Below are 23,360 nucleotides of genomic sequence, written 5' to 3' on the forward strand. Positions count from 1 at the left end.
GCATGAGGAAAATCTTCTTTTATATAAACTTGAACACCATGTTTCGACCCACTCATGACTGCCGCGCCGTCATAAGTTTGAGCTATCAATTTTGACTTCGCGTTGTAAGGCTGTAACACTTCTTTCAGTACAGCCGATATCCCGCAAGCCGTGCGATCAACGATTGGTACAAAGCTGTGAAATCTCTCGGTAGGTTTACCATCTTTCACAAACCGTAAAATCACAGCCAGTTGGGAAACGCACGTGATGTCAGTTTTCTCGTCAGACTGAATCGAATAGAACTGGCAATTCTCAATTTCCAGAGCCAAATGTTGTAAATAAATTTTATACATTGAGTCGAGCAAATCATTTTGGATGTCCCTTTCGAAACAGTTGCGGCATCAAGATGATCTCTCAATACTGTATCTAGGGATGCGGTGTATTCCACCATATCCAAAAATACCCCTCTATTAGAAGGGCCAGCCCGTTCATCGTGCCCACGGAAGGACAGCTCGTGACAACCAATGAACGTCAAAACATCTAACAATCGACCGAGAACATGGCGGTTTTTCTCGACGTTTTGGTTGTGCCGACGAATAGAAACCGCGCGTCCTTCATCCAACTGTGCTGCAATATTAACATTTCCGAATGTTCGGTATTTTACTGCATTGTCCAGATGCTCCATAGAAGATTGATGATCCCTGGCACGCTCGGAAAGATGTTTGAGATCTCTAAAACCAAATTTACACCAACGTGAGTCACGGGCGGTAGCAAAAAGTAGGCAATAAAAACAAAAAAGTGCATTTTTGTCCACGCTGTAACACAACCATTCGTGTTTTTTATACCAAGTTTCTGCGCAGAATGTACGCCGACGCTTTCCTCCGTCATGGGATTGTTCCAGTGAACAATTTTTTGGTTGATAAGGCCCAAGACGTTGTACCTCTAATTTTTGTTCCAGCGGCAGCTGCGAAAACGGAGTGCGAAGTAGTGCATCAACCTTATTCATTATGAGGTCTAAGGCTAGGAAATGCGAAGCCGGAAAGAAGTGAGGAGCTCAAAAGGAATGTGGAAAATCGAAAGCAAATGGACTAAAGGTCTCTAACTGATTCAAATAGCGAAACAAGCGACAAAAACGAAGGCAAGGAAACTATCAACTCTTCAAGCAACCAACGAACGAGAAGGAATGCGTGAATATGTCAACACGTTGTTGTAAGAAACGTCGGCATTGTGTCGTCATAATTTCGGGGCTAGCCCCGATGATTTAGTAAAAGAAACAGAAAACAAACGAGACAAACGCGGCGAGTGGAAGATAAAAGAGAGAATACGATATACGATGAGCAACCGGGGCAAAATCGGCGTCGCCCCGTCGACGTTTGGCGAAGGCTTTGCGAGCGAAAAATGAACCATGTCGGGAGAATATGGCTAGTGTAGACAGTCTGTGCAACCGATATTGAGGTATTTTTCGAATATTTTTTATTATACCGAAAAAACAACCGGGGCTTTGCCCCGGTCGGCCCTATTGACGCGCCGCCACTGCTGCGCAACAATATACCAAACCCTCTTTCCCGAGTTACAACAAATTATCCCTACTTCACTTTAATAACAAATTTAGCTCTACAAGATACCTTCTCTGCAAATAGCCCATTTCAATTTGGTTACTGTCCTGGCCAGAGTACCCCTATTTCGACACTTTCCTAGATTTTAAACAAACATATCTATTTTGCACATCTGCCAGAGCGATGTAATCTACTTGACTGATTTAACTGAACATGCAATGTAACGTAGAGATAAGGGCCACCTGTATAGGGCTAGTCTCCAAGACAAGCTTAACATTCGCCGCCATAGTGAAATGGATTTATACAACAACATACTGTAAATGTGGTGCAACTGACAGCAACCATCCTAATGCATTCGAAAACATTTTTAATTTTATTAAACACCAGATCTCAAAACAAATTAGTCATTCATTTCAAGAATGATAAAATTGATGTAAATTGATAATTTCATGAATTAAAAAAAAACCTTGATATGCTTGGATAATGTCTGCTGTATACTGCATAAAAGAAAATGACAGCATTAAACTACTACAGTAGCCAATAACAATTATAGCGGAAGAAAAAACGTTTGCTTCATAGGTGACAAACTCATTAATACAAAGAAGCCAGCCAGGCAAATCAAATAAAACACCAGGAAATAATGGAGATATAGAACAGCAAAATATCATTAAATCGCGAGAATGACTTAAAAAACGCTTGAGCTCAAAATCTGTCATGTTCCATTCAATCAGAGAATCCGACACTTGATGATAAAGAAAAAAACTAATAATTAAAAAAATCATTTCAAAATCTGCATGGTTTTTTATTAACAATGAACCATTTTATCACAAAATTTCTACACTCGAGAGATGGACGGAATATAATTAACAAAAATGTCATAAGCATAGATCAATGTGTCACAGTTCTAAAAGAACTTGGTCAAAAGGAATGTCAAATTTGAGATGAAATGGTAAAACACAGTTTATATATTTCTAATGTGTAACATGATTATAATGTTATATTAAATCAATGGAGTTCAATGAAATTCTTAAACATATCTTACATTATTCAACTCAACTTGAAAGGTATTTAAATATTTAGATATTTAAAATTGTTTTCATATGAGGCATATGGGTTGATACTATCCAGATTTTCATCCCAATTTTAGTCGTTTGACATTAATAATTATCAAAAAAGCATCATGACATGTAATTTAAATCTGCTTCCCCAAAAAATTTCTTTCAAATTAACTGAATTCATGTTAACGAAATGAAATGTTGCAAACGAAATCACATTGTAGCGCAACCGAAAATGATCAGCGCAAAAACATGTATTTATATCAAGAATATATCTATAAACTATCAAATTAGTGCAATAAAATATCATTCAAGCAATTAAACTGTATTTGAAAATGCATCATGATACTGCTGTTGCTGTATGTAACAACTGGTGATTGTGATTATTTCAATGTCAATTATTTTAAGAGGTCCGTTCAGTAACTTGAGTCGGGAGAAGTTAAAAAAATGAATACCAGAAAACATATTTTCAACTAGCAGGCACAGAGCCAAATTAAAGGCATGAGTTTTCAAATTTGTGACTTGCGTTTGAAATTGATGCATGGGCTCTGCACTGGTGTCAGAGACTGGCATTAATGTAATTTATCTTATTACATTACAATTATTGGAGTTGATTTGATTATTTAGAAATGACATCATATTTAAACAATTTGTTTTCCCTTTCCACAACTCTCTCTAAAAGCTGGCTTATGCCCCAACACGAAAATTGGCAAAAAATTCCGCTTCAATTCATCAATAAATTTGTGAATAGGTGAAAAAATCACTAACGCAAATAAGTTTGAGAATATGTACCTGAATAATAATAAGCTTATACCAAGCATCGATGAGAACACATTAAAATGTTTTCAATAGATGTGAAAATGTTGATGATAAAAGATAAAAACAATTTAAATGCTTATTTTCCAATTGCAACCAATAAAACTGAAATAATAATGGCACAAAAGAAGCTCCTGCTACGATAGGATAAAATTTAATAACCATAAAAGTCTCTTCTTTAGGATATAATGGTAATTGGTAATATATATATCAATCTCATAAAGGTTGAGAAAAAAAGTTAGGAATGATAAAACAATTATATAAAATATCCATTCACTTGAATTACTTAATTTATTTAAAATATCTCATTTCTAGTAATGCCGATTTATGTTGTCTTCATCGTGATATATATATATGTATATATATATATATTTACAGAAAATATGCTAGAACAACATCGTATACCCATTATTGAGAAACATTGATTGCGTTAGATATTCGAGCATATTTCCTCTTTTCAGTGGCCCATACTCGCTACAATAACAATTTCAGTTAACCACCACATGGTCAGGCAGTAGGAGGTGAACTGTTGACAATGAAATTAACAATCCTATGAATTGTCAGTGGAAGAACCGAGATTCATTCTTCGCATTCTTGAGGTAGCCGCCGCAACATGGAAAGCTTGCTGAAATCGAAAAATTGAAACTCAATTATTTTCGGACAATCTTTCATATTGTCTGGTGTGAATTACAGATTTCTATTTTTAAAATAGGTAAATGTTTTCAAAACCTAAATGAAAACGTTTGGGGAATTGGGTAACATATCTAGACAATATAACAAATTTTTACCCTAATTATGAATTTACTAGAAAAATAAAACAAATTTTATTGTATATGAAAATGATGGTTTTAATATCTGGTTGTTCCTAAAAACAATTACAATGATTTTTAGATCCTAATTGGCTTAAACCAAACCTCCATCTTTGAAAAGACAAAATAAAAGCACAAATATTGGGATGTGTAACACCACAGTTTCGATTTGGAAAACCGTTAGTGGTCGATGGTAATTTCACTCAGCGAGCAATCTCTTTGTTTCTGACCGAGTGCCCGTGACCTTACTTTGAGCAAATTCCTCAAAAAAATACACTTTTTTGACAAACAGATAGACCATGTAACAACATACTTTCCATTTAGTTCTTGCGAAGTTTTTCTTCATGTTGGTACTGACATGTTGATGGATATTTTTTGTACTTGCAGCTCCTCCTGATATCCTGAATAACAAACACAAAAGCTTCTATTTTATATAAAACTATCAAATAAACAATGCCTCATTCCATATGAAAACAGAGCAGTGCTTGGACAAGTTTCATATGTATATGCATATATAAAACAGCGGACTACATTAGGGTATTATATGGATCGCATAGCCTGCTGTTAACTCTGTTTGGTGATTGGAAAAGATTACAATACATTCCTATTCTCAACCATACGAGTGGCTGACTAGTATATTATTATGTATCAGTATCATTCAGTAATATGCATTGCTTTTACCAGTTGGCATATTGTTTTAAGGATTATGAAGAGGACCTACTGCTCCCACCACTAAAATGCCCTGCGGGGGTGTGCAGGTACAAATCCTGTGGGAAATTATTATGGTATGTGTTAGCAGATTACTTGATCCATTGATGTTACAGGATTTGCATAACTACTGAATGTAGACTTCTCATATCTACTCTTTTATTGCATTGTAAAATAAATAAAGAAGTTCATGCATGCCGATTTTCAATAGTTATATCTATAGAAATAACAATATGATAATAAAAATGTAGAAAAATGGTAATAACGTTTGTCAAGCATTTTGTTATGAGAAGCTTAAAATTTCTATGTGACAGGACCTTTAAAGTTTGAAAATCGTTGATAAACAAACAGAAATATAAAAACCTTAGTACCAAACAATTATCGGATACTCGAGAATACAGTAACTTTCTGGTTATCAAAAATCAAAAACCTAATTCTTCAATTCATAATAATTTATAGACGTTATCTAATTGTTACAGCAGATCTCAAATGGGAGGAATTCCTCTAGAGGAACAAATTTTGTTGTTTTCGGAGAGGAGATAAAAAAATATTGCTTTGTATTTCGTGTAGTTTTACTAATATTATTTAGTCATAAAGTCAGATCACTAGATGAAGATTTAAAAATTAGATGTATAATGAAAACATAGTGACACAAAAAATGAAGTGTGAAAAGGAAGAATAAGGTTGGGAAGAACTTCTTACAGCATTCAAACTACTATTTAATAAACTTTTTAAAAAATGATAATATATATATATAGAACACTTCACTTACCAGGGATCCTGCATTGCCTGTTTACAAGAATATCTTTTATCAGAATTTTTCTCCATCAACCTTCGTATAAAACTTTTAGCTGTAAACGAAAAACACAGAAAGAATAGTATTAATTAAATGATATACTCGAAGACATGAATGTTGAGGATTATTAAGACTAAATCAGAAAAAAAATTTTGTCACAATATTCTTAATTATAAAATAAGAAAACATCTGAGATTAGTTTTTACAAATACAGTAATGAATAATTCAATTCCAATAATTTAATGATAGATGCTCAATTCAGAGAAAATTTATTATCGTCCATAACTTTGACTTTTGACCCAACTCTGATGTAATCAAGTATTAAATCAACTAACAAAACATTGGCATTTGCAAGCCTCTTAGTAAACTCGATGCTTTTTGAAAATCCATAGAAAAATTTGGGTAACTAACTTTGTTTGCCTATTTTACATCAAGTTGTGTAAATGGACTGAAGCCTATGGGCAGGGGGTATATTCACTTTGCTAACACAGACAGTCCCCGAACTCGTAATAGAACTAAAATAAGGAAAATCGGAATAAAATTATGGCCTAACCTTAACCTCGCACACATACTACGGGAGTATTAAAATTTGACTCCTATTATCAACATTGAAAGTAAGAAATTCAGTATCGAACCCTGGGAAATTCAAAAACGTCGACTTCAACTTCCAACTGTTGGAAAATACAATCCTCGCTCCGACCTCAATGAAAACGGCATGGCATATTATATCCTACTTGGAATTATCAGGTCATTGAATCTCAACTTCAGTGACATAGGCTACGTCTTTAGTAATACATGGTATGACATGACAAATGATATTACCGTATATATCATTAGTACGTACCATATTTCACAATAGCATGATTTGAATAATTAAAATTTGTATTGATAAATTACTGGATATACTTTGACATGACTGCAAACGATATGAAATTGAATTCAAAAATTTTAGAAAATCTAATTAATTTTCCTGAAGGTTACAGTTGTCCAATTTCAAACATTTGATTTCAGCTTTTCAATTGTTCAATACAGAATTTTGTTTTGTAAAAATGTATAAAGAACACAGACAAAGGATATGCTACAGATTTAATTAACCCAACAAAATTATAGTTTTTATTTTCTAAAGCAATGTGGTTAGATAGTGGTATGGATATTTATAGTTTGACATTTTTCTCTTTAATTAATATTGATTTCAAATATTGACTTACTAAATTACATAACCCTCTGACATAAAAGAAAAAAAACCACTGAATTTTCATTACTAAAGATAGTGTGGCAAATTTTATAGTAAAAGAGCTATCTCGACATCTCCAGCTATTGGTTCTGATATTCATCACTGTACCTGCCCTTCGGGGCTCGGTCCCATCTAGTAAAACGCTAAATACTGTCCATATTAGAACATTGGTTCCAAGTATAGTATGTAATCACACGAAGTGAAGATGGAAGAAAATGAAATCAAAAAAATATATCAAAAGATTACTTCTATTTTAAGACATCGCTCAAATAATAAATCAGCATGTCAGTGGTAAGGATGATTAAAATTGAAGTTGTTTTGACAAAATTTCAGTTTCAAAGAAACTAAAGTAAACATGATTTAAAGCTCGGAGTTCATAATAATATTATTAGTTAACATAACTTATACGATAGGACCACCAAAGAATTTATAATTTGTAATATTCAAAGAACGTAAATTTAAATTTTACCAAGGAAGAATTTCGTCAAATGCAAATTTTCGATTTATTTAAAAACTTGTTTTCATTAGAATTTTAGCATTTAAAGGATGGTGCGAAATAATAAAAAGTACAATATCAGTTTTAGAACAACAAATGACTCAATATCGCATTTCTAAATACAGAGCACATTTTTTATGACAAGTTTCATATTGTACAATAGCATGGATTACTGGACACGAAGTAGACCTGTGGATCCTTTCGTTATTATGTTGTAGTTGTCATTCTTGTTGGTATTTTGCTTCTTATTGTTATGAAAATAATCGCTTTCCTCATTAACTACTGAACCAATTTTCAGAGGTTAAAGATTGTATTATTATCTAGAATTTTTTTTATTCATTTCAAAAATTTCTGTGGTCTCTTTAGAATTCGTTTTTTTTTTGTGTGCGATAACATCATCAAAAATCGCTTTCGTGTTAGTTTGGAGATTGCCAAAGAGGTGGTGATAATATATAATAATTGCCAGCGAGAAGAGCCGCACAAAAACTCCAGCGAGCCGCATGCGGCTCACGAGTCTACTGTGATAGTTTGAATACCCGTACATGGCCGTACTACTTCCTTTTGGCCCTTTGCGTCTATAATTGATCATCACGTTGTTATCATCATCACGATCATCTTGTTGTTAACGTATTCAGAATTTTAAACTGAATTTAAAAAAAAACCTAGCATGACAACTAATTTGGATATGGAAGTACCAAAGGCTGACATACATCCTCGTGATTCAGAGACTGTTACATCCTGTTTTTGCCATGATGAATACATAATGGTACCTCCGTCATAGGACATTAGTCGTAACAGATTTCGATTATCTCAGCATTACTGGGAAGGGAATATGGGAAAAAATTAATCTAATCCAAATTCAGAACTTTAGAAATTGAATTTAAATATCATATTTACTTTGGATATAGGTCTACCAAAGAATCATTTTTTAATTCTTGTTCAAAATAGATACTTTTTATCTATAATATCATTACTGCTTATTATTTTTAGCATTAGAGAGCAATTGTAAATACTAAAACATATTAGACTAAATGGACTAAAATAGAGAATCAAAATAAAGAAATATAGATAAATTTATATTTTGCTCAAATGATACTGTGATTTCAGCATTATATGCCCTTTATTCCTCTGAATGTATTCTAATCGAAAATAAAAATAAATCATGAATATCCAATATAAAACAAATTATATAAGGAAAAGGTACAGAACAAACGAAGACATAAAGTTAGAGTGCAAAAAATATATTTGTTTCAGTCTATCTATGAATTTGCAAGAAGCTAAGTTTCAGTCATAAGATGCCACACGTGAAAAAAGATGCCAAAATATATCGATGAAGAAAAGAATTTATGCACTATATTGACTATGATCTATTAGCTCCATCTATTAGCAGTAGAATGAATTTGCTTTCAATAATAATATCCACGGTGTATTGAATTTTAGGGCAATGTCGAATCCAGTTGTTCTAAATATGGTAGATCTATCAGTTGCTATTTATCTAGGCTCTACAAATCTTTATCGCAGTGAAAATATGGAAACCTCATGAAAAAATATCATCATTTTCTAAAGTTTCTAGTTGAGGCTTGACTGCTTGAATTTTATCTGACAAACTAGTGTTTCAAAAAACTTCGAAAAATTATGGCCATTTTTTTTGAACTAATAAATCAAGAGCAGGAGCTAAGACTATGAAAAGATATAATAAATACTGTTGGACAGTGATAAACCTGAATTTTTTATTTTATATGGGTTTATGCATCTTTTGGTTGGAAGTTATTAATTAGTTCTTTTGTGAATAAAAATTATTTTATTATTGAACATGGATCGTTTGACACATGATATTATGGCAGGACATTCAGACATCTTATCGACAAAGCTCACTGTTCAGCTATGGTCTTACCAGTATCAATGTTAAATTCTTAAGCAGTAAGACTTGTTTTGCAATTTTGATACGGAGCTTCCGAATGATCGCATATGTTACCACCAGACACCAGTACAACATTTATTCATTGAACCTCCATGTCCATATTATACTAGAGCAGCATTTCTTAAACTTTTTTGTCCCAGAACACCTACCCTTTATATCTTGCTTCGCGGAACACCAAGAAATTAGAAGGTAAAATTGATAATCAAAAAATTGTGTAGAAGATCAACTTGCACAACCGGCTCATCACAACATCTTTTGAGGCTTCCAGTTTTAAGCCAACAATCCATTGAAAATGGTGGTTTCCAAAAAAATTTAGCCCACGGTAAAATTAAAAGTTTGCTGTAAACTTGACGACTAAAAAATTAGGCTGACCCGCCGGCGGTCAACGATATTGAACGGTTAACGAAAACACCATGCACCGCAGACTGGCACAAGGTCTGCCAGCCTGTTCAGATAGTGAGGCTTGTCTGCCTGTTTGTTGCCAGTTAGAAGACAAATTTACGATACAACGTCATCAAAGTATGGCCGAGATCGACATGATGACCAATTTAGTCACAATTTTGATCCCTGTCTTGCAGAACACTCCGAATAAGCTCGCGTAACAGCAGTGTTCCGCGGAACACAGTTTGAGAAACACTGTGCTAGAGCATAGTTCTTCTGTTTAGAATTTATAAAGAATGCTAACAAAGATGCTCGGAATCAGAAAACGCCAACAAAATTAAATTCAAAATTGAAATGTTTTAATTTCTTGCCCAATGTAACACCTATTTCTTAATCCTCTTGGCATTTACAAAGTGAAAAAATATTGATTATTCCCACTGCATTGTAAAAGCTGATGATTATTATCAATCAAAAATATTGACAGAATTCACAAAACATGACTACTCAATTGATCCATTTATTATTTGTAGAATGGATTTCTCAAGAGAGAATAAAGGTGTCAATAAATTAATCATTAATTTAGTCATCAACAAAAGGAATGCAGTATATTATTAATAATATCAACAGCCGGCTAATGTGTCAAGACTTTATTGTGTTGGTATCGTAGGGTATATATATATATATGAGGTTGAAATCATATGCTCAGCACATCACCCAAAGTGTAATAAATTAGGTAAAATATTAGCTCATAACATAATAATGGCTGACAGTACAGGGCCTTGTTCAGAGAGAAATGTGTTAATTTAAGTTAATTCTTACTATATATCCCATACACCACAATAAATATGTTGCTATTGTCATTTTTGATGTGATACTTTAGTTATGGTGCTGCTCTTTGGAGCTCGATTTTCAATAAATTTCGGGAAATTTTGAAACATATTCTTTGACTGTGGGATATGTGCCCACAATGGCACACAAGAACACTAAAGAGGCTGATAAATACCCCTGAACACCAACTATACAAAGTCAACAAATAATAAGGCAGAGATTTACGACAAAGTCAACAACGCAAGCGCACATTTTTGAGGTCGATTTAATCTTACAATACCAGACATTATATGAATGCACTAAGTACCCAACAATGAAAATATTGTTAATATAACAATCGAATCTTATTATAACAATTTAGAGTGATAAAGAGATTTAACAGTAGCATTTTTTACCTGAAAGTACATTCCTATCAGTAGATTCAACAAAGAAAAATTTTAAGATTGATTGACAATGTTAAATTGTTCCAAAGTCGTTAATGGCAAGACCATTCGCAGCCGGATTTCGAAATATCTGACAAAAGTAACTGTCAAAAAACAAGTGATGAATGCACTACAAAAATAACAGTACAGTTTTGTCTGGTTTGCCGACCAAATTGATAAAAACTCATGCTGGAAGAAATCAATTTTTTGTTTATTTATGATATGAAAAAATTTCTGACTTATTATAATAGTTTTTATTTTGAAATTTACACATAACAATAAATTTTTTAGAAAACGACACTTAATAGCAACATGAAATGTATGCTGTGCTCTTATTATTACCAAAAACAACAGAACTAGATAAAATCAGGCCACTAAGGATATAATACACTGTAAGAATTTGTTCAAACTATTTAAAAAATTTTCATTTCCGAAATGAAATTCATTTTAGAGAATGCATATTGCATTTTTGTTATGGTACATAGAGTGCTTAATACCTACAATAAATACCACCAATTAAATTCAAGAACATATCCCTATGAAACAAAGTAGGTCTACTTTTATGTGATATTGAAAATAAGTATTGCTTGGCAAATTGTCATAATATGTTTATATAAGGTAACCAAGGCAATAAAATACAATTGTACATTCCCATTGCCAAAGTGGTACCATGACAGCGGTTATTTATAAAATAAATCAAGTGTAGCCTAATTATACTCAGTGAGCATAATAGAAGAGATCAATTTCTTGAAATTATTTAAGCGAGACCTTCATCATATGCAAGGAATTTATTAATTTTTAGGGACGGTATGTCATGTTTATTTGATCTATTTTTACAAAATGTTTGAGCTTCACTCTGAACAAGGCCTTAGAAGAGCACTTTATACAACATTTTTGGTTTCACATTGCCCTTATGGGATAAAATAATTCTGGATTGCAAAATTACAAAATTGAATACATGGAATATACTCTATTTTGGCTAGTTTGTGACTCATTGTGTGATAAGCAAAGGCAATGAATGATAAGAAAAACGAAAGTAATTACGGCAATAAACCATTAGTTACACATTATTCCGGTTATTACATACCATTAGATTCGCTCAGTACACAACTTGAAAAATCTGAGTACAAAAAGATAGGCGGCAGGGTGAGGCAATATCAATGCAACAACGGCTAACAAAAATGTAATAACGCCAAATAATGTACGTATTTTAAACATAACAGTCAAAAAGATTGCGGCAATGACATGAATAAATAATAGCATCAAATCCCAGGGTCAAACACATGAATAATACATTTTTCTAGTTTGCTCAATATGGCGTTCCAGTGACAAGTTTAGACAGAATAATGTATGAAAATTACAATTACCATATCACATAATGGCATTTTTGAAAAAAACATTACTAGGATAATCTGTTACTTCAGTAGTTAGATGAACACATTAGCCTGAAACCTTTTCCCCATGGGCTGGGTAAACAGATAGTTTACCAAAATTGAACACAAATTTATATTTCATTTTTAAAAAAAGTTTTGAGGTAAAAATTGAAACTTATACAGTAAACATAAAATTAAAAACCCTTCAAAAGCAAAAACAATGCATTTTAACGAATCATTTTCAAATCGTAAACTGACAATAAGATTATTTAGGGTGTTTATAAAGTACCATTACAATTTCAACTTTGTTATGAAGTAAGTTCTCTATATACCTCGTTCGGTTTTGTTTATTATAATCAGGGTTTATTTAAATTTTCTATTTCATTTAATACATCTGTAAGGGCAAACAAACTATATATGATATCGATAAATTCCTTTTGCCTTCAAAAAAATTAAGACTTTATATGCATACTGTATCACCCCTTGCCAGTTTACTGTTATAAAGTTCATATAGGATTGTAGAATTGCTGTTAAGCAGATTATATTTAACTGAAGCCCTAAGGAATAAAAGTATACGAATTTCATATCATAGTGATAGACCAAATGTTGAAATGTCTCTCGTAAAATCTATTTGATTAATATCATCTTACTGGAAGGTAGCTGTAGACACCCTTTGTGTAAATATTAGGTTAGAGCATCTGTCATACGAACCTCTTAACAAGGCAGTAACAACTAAGCAACAATGAGAATAATTTTTTTAGATGTATGAATTATGCTTACGGTAGTTATATTGTACCTCAAATTTGCATAATTCATCACACCACTCAGAGCCCATTCTGGGACCAAATCCCCAGGTGGAAAAAATCAATGAAATCAGATGAGATCTCTCAGTTCTAGAGTGCACTGTGAAATTTTATGGCAAGTTGGCCAAAATGCATACCCTAATTGCATTCAGTCATGCAATAGCGTATGAACGGGAAATTTAATCTGGGAATCGGTATGAGTCTCACAGTCAACCAAGCGCAATATTTATCCAATGCATAGCATTTGAGTAAGACAAGGAATGATCCAGAAAACAAAGCAATGCCAACTTCAATTTCAAATACTAAATAGGACAGAGATGGACAAATCCCAACTGCTAAATATTGAATAATTTTCAGTAAATTTATCATGGCTATGTAATCATAAAAAAAGTCCAAAATGAAACAAATGCTCAAATCAATTGAAAATTGATCATGTTCAATATTTTAATTTTTTAAAGTGAGGATCAATTTAGAATAGCTGTTATTTGAAAAGTTATTTTTTTAAGAAATTGAAGGCATACAGTATGACCAAAAAGGTCCTCATTCAATTTCTGGAAACTTTAAAAATATAAAACCAATCAAAGCATTGTAATAATTTTCTTGCAAACTGATTGAATATGCCTTTACATTTTTGTGTTCTTTGATGAACATGACCCAAATTAAACAATATTCGATATTCCATAATCTAAAACATTATTTTAGAATGTATTCTGCATAGATGATTTCAATTTTGGAAATTACTGATTATGTTATTATATTCCATATATATAGCTAAGCAATGAAGCTATATTAGATTGACTACATAGAATGCAGTTGATTGTCTTGCTTAACATGACCCAATTTAGAACATATTCTATATTCCATAATCTAAAATACTATTTTGAAATGTATTCTGCATAGATGATTACTCAATTTAGAAATTTCAGGTTATGTTATTGTATTCCAAGTATATAGCTTAACTAATGGAACTAATTATATTGAATTGACTATATAAAATGCAGGTGATTGTCGGAATGAAAAAATTTAAAAGATGTAGAACAATAATTGTACCTATATAACCTTATAACAGTAGACTAAACAGTTTGTATATAAGAACAATAAAACATACTCAGCTGTTTATGAGAATGAGTCAAAGTCTATACAGAACCTACAAGAAGCCACATACGAATGAGCAATCGCGTAATCTTTCCTTAATAAAATATTACAATAGTATTACTTACCTGCTTCTGAAATATCGTCCCAATAAGGCGAATCAAATTCATATTCCGCTTTCTTGATTTGATCGAAAAGTTCAGGATCTTCTTCCGCATAAAAAGGAGGATAACCGCAAAGTCTATGAAAAAATATAGTTTTAAAATCTGAATATCAATCCAATTCAATTTAATGGGTATTGACCTCAAACATCAGGTACTGCTGCAGAATTAAAGCCTTTTACACTTCGCCCGGGCTGCTATACAGTAAACAAAAAATTTCAATAAGCAAAAATTGAAAAAATATTGTTCTTTTTTTTAAATTCCTATAGTGAGAGTAGGAGCAAACTTATCAAACGTTGTAGTGACACACATATATATTAAATATTTAGTAATTTTGCTGATTAAAATGAGGATATTGGTGTGACAGAATTACAGTATGCTTTATGGTTGTTCTATAATAATGATGTATAATATTAATGTGTATGCAAACGTTTTTCGTAAATGATAAAGATTTTGTGCTGCAAAATGCATAAATTTACAAAATCCAACCAGAACTCCTATTATAAAGAATTATAAGTAAAAAAGATGTTCGGAAATAAAATACAATTTGACTAATATGAAAAGTTAGAATAGCACATTTTTTGTTCATAATGAATCAAGCGTTATTACCATTTACTGGCTATTCAATAACTCCTACAATTTCAAAACAATTTGCCGCAGCTGTAGTTGATTTTTCACTCAGACCAATATACTTACAATATGTATGTTATTACTCCCACCGACCATACATCGACAGCTTTTCCATATGGCTGTTGTAATAAAACTTCCGGCGCTGAAAGATATTTAATTACATCGTTGAGCTTGCGTTATTGTTAATCGAAAAAAGTTTTATTATGAATGCCATTTACGGCACGTAATATAACTAAATTATGTGGAAGACTGTAAAAACACATGCTTTGTGTCATAGCATTGTTAAATTTAGAATACCGCTATCAAGAATTTGCTTATGCGAAAATTCTAAGAATATAATTTCGGAATGGATGACATAAAAAAAGTATAGCAAAATCAATATTCAATCCACCGACATCCGGTTGTCAGAGACTTTTTGCTCTAAAAAGCCCTTGAAACAGCCATAATAATGCAGCTATATCCATAACTCAATGCAGCGCAAATATTTCATATATATAATTGACAAAAAATGCATCATAAAAATAATTTCAAATTCATGATCTTCAGAGTGCTATTCCATTGACCAATCAAAGCTTGTAGATTAAATATTAATCAAGTGTTGCAAAAAAATTTAAGTCTGTATTTTTAAACCTTTTATTGTTAAAAACATGTTCTGAAAACATAACTTATTATGAGCAAACTTCAAAATTTATTACTAACTGGATTGGATATTTTAACTGGATTAAATTCCAAGTTTTGAAGAATAGTCTTCAGCTGAAAATAATATTTTTCTCCATCATGCACTCAGTCTGATATTATACAATCAATACAATCACTCAAAACCAATATCAACACATCAGAGACGAAATGAATGAAAGATTCAATTTCAAGACAGCCTAGCAGTTAAAGCATTAGGCTTAACTATGTTAGCATCACAGGTTACACATATTGGGTTCAAATCCCATGGCTACCTGGTAATAAAAGAATCGAGAAGATTCCGTTCCTTCCAAAAAACAGTAGCTTCTTGCATCTTATTAGATAACAATGACTACTTGCACATGGACTTGTTTAGAGCAAAAAATGTGGATAAATGCTGAATAAATGAATAACAAATGAACCGCCCATACCTACATAACCCGGTGTACCGCATGCCGTCTTAAGTGTTTTCCCTTCAACTACTGTTTTCGAGAGACCAAAATCACTCAACATGATTTTTGAATCTTCATTAGCTGTTGCATATAAAAGATTTTCAGGCTGAAAAAAGTACAAAAAAACTTTTGTAACTTTAACTTTTAACTGTGCCGTAGGGGTACAAAATAATTACAATACAATTCAGGAAAGTAGCTAAGCATCAAATAAGGTTTAAAATACGAGACATAAAATGACTACATAGGCAATTTCCCCTTGTGACATAGAATAGTAGTTCCCCGCCTTTTTTCAAGCAAACCAAATTGAAAAAAAATTGATTTGGTAAAATCTCGCTACCCAAGAATATGCTGTAGGACTTTTACAACCAAAATTAAATAAATAATATAGAAAAATTAATTTTATACAACATTAATTTCCCCATAAATTGTTATAAGTTGAGAAACACTGACATAGAATATAGATGAAAAACATTGAGAAATTTTCTCTAATCAAACTTTAAGCTTATGATATTACGCAAAAATACTGAAAAAAAAACTGACAAGATACTGTCAATATTCATTATCATAACAAGAGGCAAATTATAATGGGTTGATATGATACAGAATTAAAGTTACCTAATTATTATTGTTAATGAATATTGAAATGAATATTGTTAATATTAATTAAGAGGGAACCGCTTGGCTATGAAGAATCTCACAAAAAATAATTCCAAGTTTTAGTTTTGTGATATTCTTCAAAAACATTTGATTGGCAAAATAAACAGAGCCTCTGCAATAAACATATTTACTATTGCAACATTTACATAAAAGTTAATTAACATTTTGTCTATGCACAAAGTTCTGTTTAAATGGAATTTTAATCCAAGCATAATGCATAACATTTGCGAGAATGCTAGTCTTTATGTTACAGCATTGATGTATCAATTATTAAGTGAAATATGCATTTGTGCGTGGTATGATTAAAAAAGAGAGAAAACATCATAAATTGTTGTAGCTCCAGAAGTATGTGCACCAAGATGGCGCACAACCTCAACGTAGTATGTGTACCAGGTTGGGGTTCAGGTTGTGCGCCATCTTGGTGCAGATACTTCGGGAGCGCCAAATTGTTTGTGTAAAAAGCTGCCTAATTGCTGTGCATCAATCATTAGCCACACACTATAGATAATAGGACGACCCATGCTGTAAATTGCCTGTAACGAGCTTGAATAGTTGAACATTTCCTACCGGCTAATTGACTAAATAAGCCATTATTGTACACGAAACAATGAATATCGAATATCATCAATGAGTATTACATAATCCATGCTATGACTGAAAGGATTACAGTTCACATTACAAATTTACAAACAAATACAACAACAAGGAATGCCAGGAAATACATTTTTTATTGATATTCATATGTGACATGTCATTAACATTTTGTATTTATTCAACTTTGCTTTTGCTATTTTACACTTTTCAAATAGATTAGGTAGGTTCTACATAACAATATAATATCAATCTCACAAAGTGATTTCTAAGATTGTTTTATATATTGAAACAATAAATGATGTAATAGCAGTATTCCACACAGGTCAAATGAGAGTAACATTTGTTTTCAGGTAGAATCCCATACAGAGAATCACTTATTGCTTGAGATAGTACACAGTAGACAATTTGAATTTTAATCAACCAATTTTAACATTGGTCGTAATATGATTATTTATACTGCCATATTTTACTGACACGTATCGTCAAATGGTAGAATAAAACTAGACGCATATTCACACAAAATAAGAAACAACACTTTGCGAATAAAGAAAATAAAAATAAAAAAAAATATTTATGTATTGTGAATAAACTAGTACAACTGTATCCCATCATGTGATAAATAAATGTACAATGTGTAAATGACTGATAAGTAATCTGCTATTGTGAAAAACAAATCATTATCCTAACTAAATGAACATTATACTGATAATCGACCACAAAGAATGTGATCCTAATGCACCTTTGCACATTCAATATGCATAATATCCCAGTAGGCCAAACTAGTTTGATTTTGTCCATATTGAAAGGGTTTGTGAAGATAGGCATAAACGATGTCTGCTTTGTAATATGGCTTGCTGACAAAATATTGATATCAATATATTGAACTCAGCGCATCCAAAACTTCACATATGCTATCTGTTCACTATAGTCGGTTCATTTAATTACCTTTGCTTTCAACAGATTAGTGTCCATATGTCAAAGACATTAATAAAAAGAGGATATGGGGATACAATATTGAATGATGAAACATTATATGTAATACATCACAGACTTCATGATAATACTGCATGACCAATGGGCAGTCCGATGAACATTTACCAACATGAATAATTCAAAAAAGCATATATATATTATATATATATATATATGAGTGTTGGCTTATGAGCTAATTTTATTAGTTTGACCACACATCATATCAGGGATCAGGATGATAACAAAACATGAATGTGGCAGATTATTATTGATTTTAGTAGCTGTGTATTACTTAACCCTGCTGGGCCCAATAAATACAGATGACTGACCTAATTAATTTTTACTGTTTTGCCATAAAATAGCAAAGCCATAAAACTCTTGTCACTGTTGTGGGCGTGAGGAAGTGTCAAGCTGACAAGCACAACAGGCATTTTAATCACCTCAAAAGGTAGTTATTAAATTTTAATCAGCACATGTTGCACAGCAGCATTGTAAATAAATAATGATAAAAACAACATGACTTCTGTCGTCATTGTTTCAGTTACAAAATGAAAATAATATAGAATTCACCTCAGCTTAGTGGTGAATGCTTACCCTGGAGGCATAATTTAAAGTTTGCTATGCTCATTGCAAGTACGTATGATAGTGATTGCATGAGCATATATGATTTATGACATTCTTACTTTGTGTAACTCGTAATTCTACTTCACTAATTTAATGCTTTCGTCCTTAGTACAAAGGAAATCAAAGAATTAGGTGTGACTTTCTTTTGGAACTCTGAAAGTTTTTGAGCTAGCATGGCATCAACATGCTCAAATTTGCAAAAGCACCCTTGGGCCTCTTTCATCCAATTGTGACAATCAGAATTTGACAACGTTTATAACGTACCATCATAAATCTATATAATCTCATTAGCTTATGACAATTCTAGTCGTTGTCCATAACTTTGCTCATAGTATGTATTCAAATTGTATCAGTATTCATAAAATTATTATGATTTATGGATTATTGCAAACAAAACAAAAAGTACCTTAAGATCTCTGTGAACAATACCAGCATCATGAAGATACGAAACAGCGTCTAATATTTGACATACTACATCACTCGCATCTTTTTCTGTGTATTGTCCTTTTTCTAATATTCGATCAAATAGTTCCCCACCAGTTACACTAGAGAAAATAACAACAAATAATAATTAAATTCACAGTCAATATTATAGTCAATACATATCGATTAGAAGAACGATTTAGTAAAAATTCACATCAAAATAGTTAAGAAAAAGTTATCGAAATCAAAAACATACGGCATGATAGTTTATTATAATTCAACTAATTCTTACTACCAGTATTCAAATTGAATCACATAAAATTTTAATCATTGCAGCATAAATCAATAGAAGGTATAAACAGAATAAAAACAACATGACTTACAGTTGCATCACCAAACACACTTGAGTAGGATTGCTAAAAATTTCAATAAGACGAACTATATTTGGATGCCTCAATCTGTAAATAAAGACAAATTTTTAATCACAATTATTTCATACTCTTATATAATTTTTTTTAGGGTGCTAGTGTACTGTGATGGCATAAACCATGCTGAATGGCCTACTCGTATACGATATATACTAAAACGGCAAATTTTGATTGTGACATTTTATGTAGAATAGCCAACATGCTAACAAGCCAACCCTAATTTTCTGGTGGATAGATTGGATAAAAACCTGAATTTGTAAAATATATTTATATCTCTTAAATAGTCCACAGTCCTAAAGGCTAATGTACAAAATTTGATTTGGCACCGTTGACATGCTATAGCGGACATGAGCAAACTACGGCCAGTTAGGTATTTCAATCAGCAAAGAATTTCAAAGAAGTCTTTGATCGCAATTAAATTCAGTTTTGGCATGAGGTTTATTGTTTTCCACTTTTTCTTTTGTAACACTGTAAATATTGTTCATAAAATATCACCAACGGGCGAGACTTTTGTTTGGCCTTATTTGAGTAATTTGAGCACTATACCCAGGTTTTGTACAATATTGTTTTACAAACCAAGTGTGAAACCCAAATGATACATGAGTTATCAGGTCCTAACTACTGGTATGTTGAAAATATTCTCAATAACAGAATTATTTTTAAGATATAAATATAATACTCACTTTCGTAAAACATCAATTTCATTTGTTAAGGCATGACTCTTTCCTTTCAAAGTTTTAGTAAAAATACATTTGATTGCAACCATATCTCCTGTCTTTTTATGTTCTCCAAGATATACTTTCGAAAATGCACCTCTGTAAAAAGAAAAATAATGAATTAGAAGTAGATACATAGCCATATACAGAATAGAATTAATATTCATCCCAAAAGTCCAAACCCATGACTTTACTAAAATTCTCTGTCTATTTCAGCATTTGGGTACAGTTAAATGAGTCATAGACAGGGGTGACGCAAGCGCATCGAATATTCGGATACATTCAATAAAATTGGTTATATTCGATATATAGTAAATTCTGGATTTGAGTGAGAATTTAGAATATTTAGATACTTTCTGACAGAAAAAAAAGAAAGAATGCTAATTAAAACAATGTTTATCTTGATTATTCTGCATAACTAAATTTATTTTAAACAAATTTACAACTGTTTTCAAGTTCTCTTGTGGAACAGACCCATTTCAGGATATATTGGATATTTCATCTTCGAAAATATCATTTTAGAACATATTTGAAATACTATAGAAATCTTTTAAAAACAGATATAATCGATGCACTTACGTTCCTAACAAATTCTTGAACTCATATTTATTTCTTATATCTTCTTTACTTAGTGCAACTGTGGCACATTGTACATCACCAGATTTTTTAATTGAAGTCATTTTATCTTTTGAGCGATGTAGAATTCATGTGAATGAATTAAAACCATTTAAATATATACAATTATGACAATTCAAATCATTTGAGTCCTTGAAGCTTATTACCTATTGTTAACCTGCTAATTACTTATTTACAGAAGAAATAAAAATGAGAAGAATTAGGTAGTGTTTCATCTTTAAATATTATACCTGTATACTGTTATAACCAATCACAAATTAAATCCAACAATTCATGTGTTTCCTAGATCAGTAGGTTAAGTTATAGTCTACCATGTAAAACTTGAAAAACATTTCAATACTGCAATAAATTACTTCTTCACAAATATTGCTTACTATAAATGCCGAAATGATTGGCACGTACCAGTAACCAGGGAAATGAAAAAAATTTGAAAATGTTACTGTAGGTGTTATCTGCATTATTAGTCTATTTTTTCAAAAAATAATCAAGTCACCACGTGGTACGGTAACTTCTAAAATTTCTTCAAATCGAAACTTGCATCCCTAGTTCAGTAGTTTCGACTGTCAGTACCACCAGACTACTGACCTACTGCAGAACTGTTTGTTTGTAGTGCAGTGTGCATTGTTTTTGTTCCAGTAGGCTACGGTATTCTGTTATTCCAGTTTGTGAATACCGGTAGGCATTCTGATGTTCTGGCAGATACAGATATTTTATTTCGTCGTGCATGAAACATTGTCAACAAATAGTAATAATAATAAACCGGTATTCTTTCTATTTGCTTGCTTTTACCTCTGACTACTGGATTAGGTAAATCTACAAGTTTTAGGATTCTCACTACTGCATCACAGACACAGTCAGTAGTACAGACCAAAGATACATAGCATTAGCCATTAGCAGACTGCAGCAGAAATCTTTCTCGTTTTCGAACGCGCCGATCGTAGTTGCCAGAACTCAGATTCCAATTGACCGATGCGAGAGTCTACGAAAAAGGCATCGACGGAATAAATTGTGAATACTGTAATTGCTAAAAATTATAGTTCTCCCCCAAATATAAGTCTTACCAATAAGTTCGCCTCTAAAAAGAAAGACTAGTATAAGTGAACGAAACACGAGGTAAACACTGCTTATTTCCGTATAAACCGTCCCCCCACTTTAATTAAACAAAAAAAATACACAAAGACATATTTCGCCCCCAAAAATAAGTGTTTTACAATTACAACGAGTTTGAAAAAGATTGTATGGGGGAAATATATTTATGCTCGTTTAAACCTGGCCCAATCGTCAATTTATGCAAAAATTGCCGAAAAGACATATTTTGCCCCGTAGCGAAGCGGCCGACAGCGAAGTATATTCAGTAAAAACCATGGATGAACAGTGTCATGTAATCGGAAATAATTTTGAGCGAGTATTTGGAACAGAAAATTTTCCAGTGAAATACTTTTCACCTCGTCGTTTAATGTAGTACTGAACAATACAAAATTTGCTTGCATGTGCAACAATATCTCGATGCCTAATAAATGGGCCGTGACCATTATATCATATTTGTAAGACGCGGTATTTGCAAGCAACATCCGCAAAGATAAAACTTCTTCAAGAAAATCTTGGATTCATAAAATTCAGCGTCAGGAATAATTGCTCGCTTGGTTAAAACCAACGGTTAAAACTTATTTCCTCAGTTTTACATTAAATACCCATTTTGAAGCATGAAGCCTTTCTATAATTCTGTTCTCCACTTTTGACATTGTAACTGTAAAAATTGCCCATAAAATGTAACTTTTTACGTCACACTTACACGCTAGTGTAATTTTAAACAAAGGTTGCGATTGTTAGCGCTTTTCTAGTTTAGCAATTGTGTCTTGATCTGGCGACCCTGGGTCCGCTCGTTGTTTCAGAATGCGCTTTGCATTTGGCAGCGCTTTTCTGGTTCAGAATTTAGGTCAGAGTAGGGAGCTTGGAAATAGTACACTTTTGAGATTTTCTCGGAACCTAGAAGGTATGAGCAACATAACCAATGAATTTTTTAATACAAATGCTTCGCAATGAAGTATTTCTCTGAAATCAAACAAAATAGCGACCCCTCCAACTAGCATATTTAAACATGACGAAACAAATCATCGGATGAT

General features: G+C 32.2%; 1 protein-coding gene across 1 annotated transcript; it reads right to left on the minus strand.

Moving 5' to 3' along the window:
* Nucleotides 1–1,885: 1,885 nt before the first annotated feature.
* On the minus strand, nucleotides 1,886–21,417 carry LOC120327560 (calcium/calmodulin-dependent protein kinase type 1-like). The gene is made up of 10 exons (XM_039393880.2): nucleotides 21,181–21,417; nucleotides 20,569–20,700; nucleotides 19,841–19,915; nucleotides 19,441–19,579; nucleotides 16,167–16,293; nucleotides 15,127–15,202; nucleotides 14,398–14,510; nucleotides 5,696–5,774; nucleotides 4,529–4,616; nucleotides 1,886–4,031 (listed from the first exon to the last, which is right to left on the minus strand). The coding sequence occupies exons 1-10, from the start codon at nucleotides 21,279–21,281 to the stop codon at nucleotides 3,957–3,959; spliced, it is 1,005 nt and encodes a 334-aa protein (XP_039249814.1). The 5' UTR covers nucleotides 21,282–21,417; the 3' UTR covers nucleotides 1,886–3,956.
* Between the last annotated feature and the right edge of the window lie 1,943 nt (nucleotides 21,418–23,360).

The sequence above is a fragment of the Styela clava genome, chromosome 7, assembly GCF_964204865.1.
Source record: "Styela clava chromosome 7, kaStyClav1.hap1.2, whole genome shotgun sequence".
NCBI classification, from domain to species: Eukaryota; Metazoa; Chordata; class Ascidiacea; order Stolidobranchia; family Styelidae; genus Styela; species Styela clava.

Coding starts and splice junctions, on each gene's coding strand:
- LOC120327560 (XM_039393880.2), bottom strand. CDS start 21,281: ATGACTTCAATTAAAAAATCTGGTGATGTACAATGTGCCACAGTTGCA. Junction 19,580..19,840: donor GTGTGTTTGGTGATGCAACT/GTAAGTCATGTT, acceptor TATTTTCTCTAG/TGTAACTGGTGGGGAACTAT. Junction 14,511..15,126: donor GGAGTAATAACATACATATT/GTAAGTATATTG, acceptor ATTTTTTCATAG/ACTTTGCGGTTATCCTCCTT.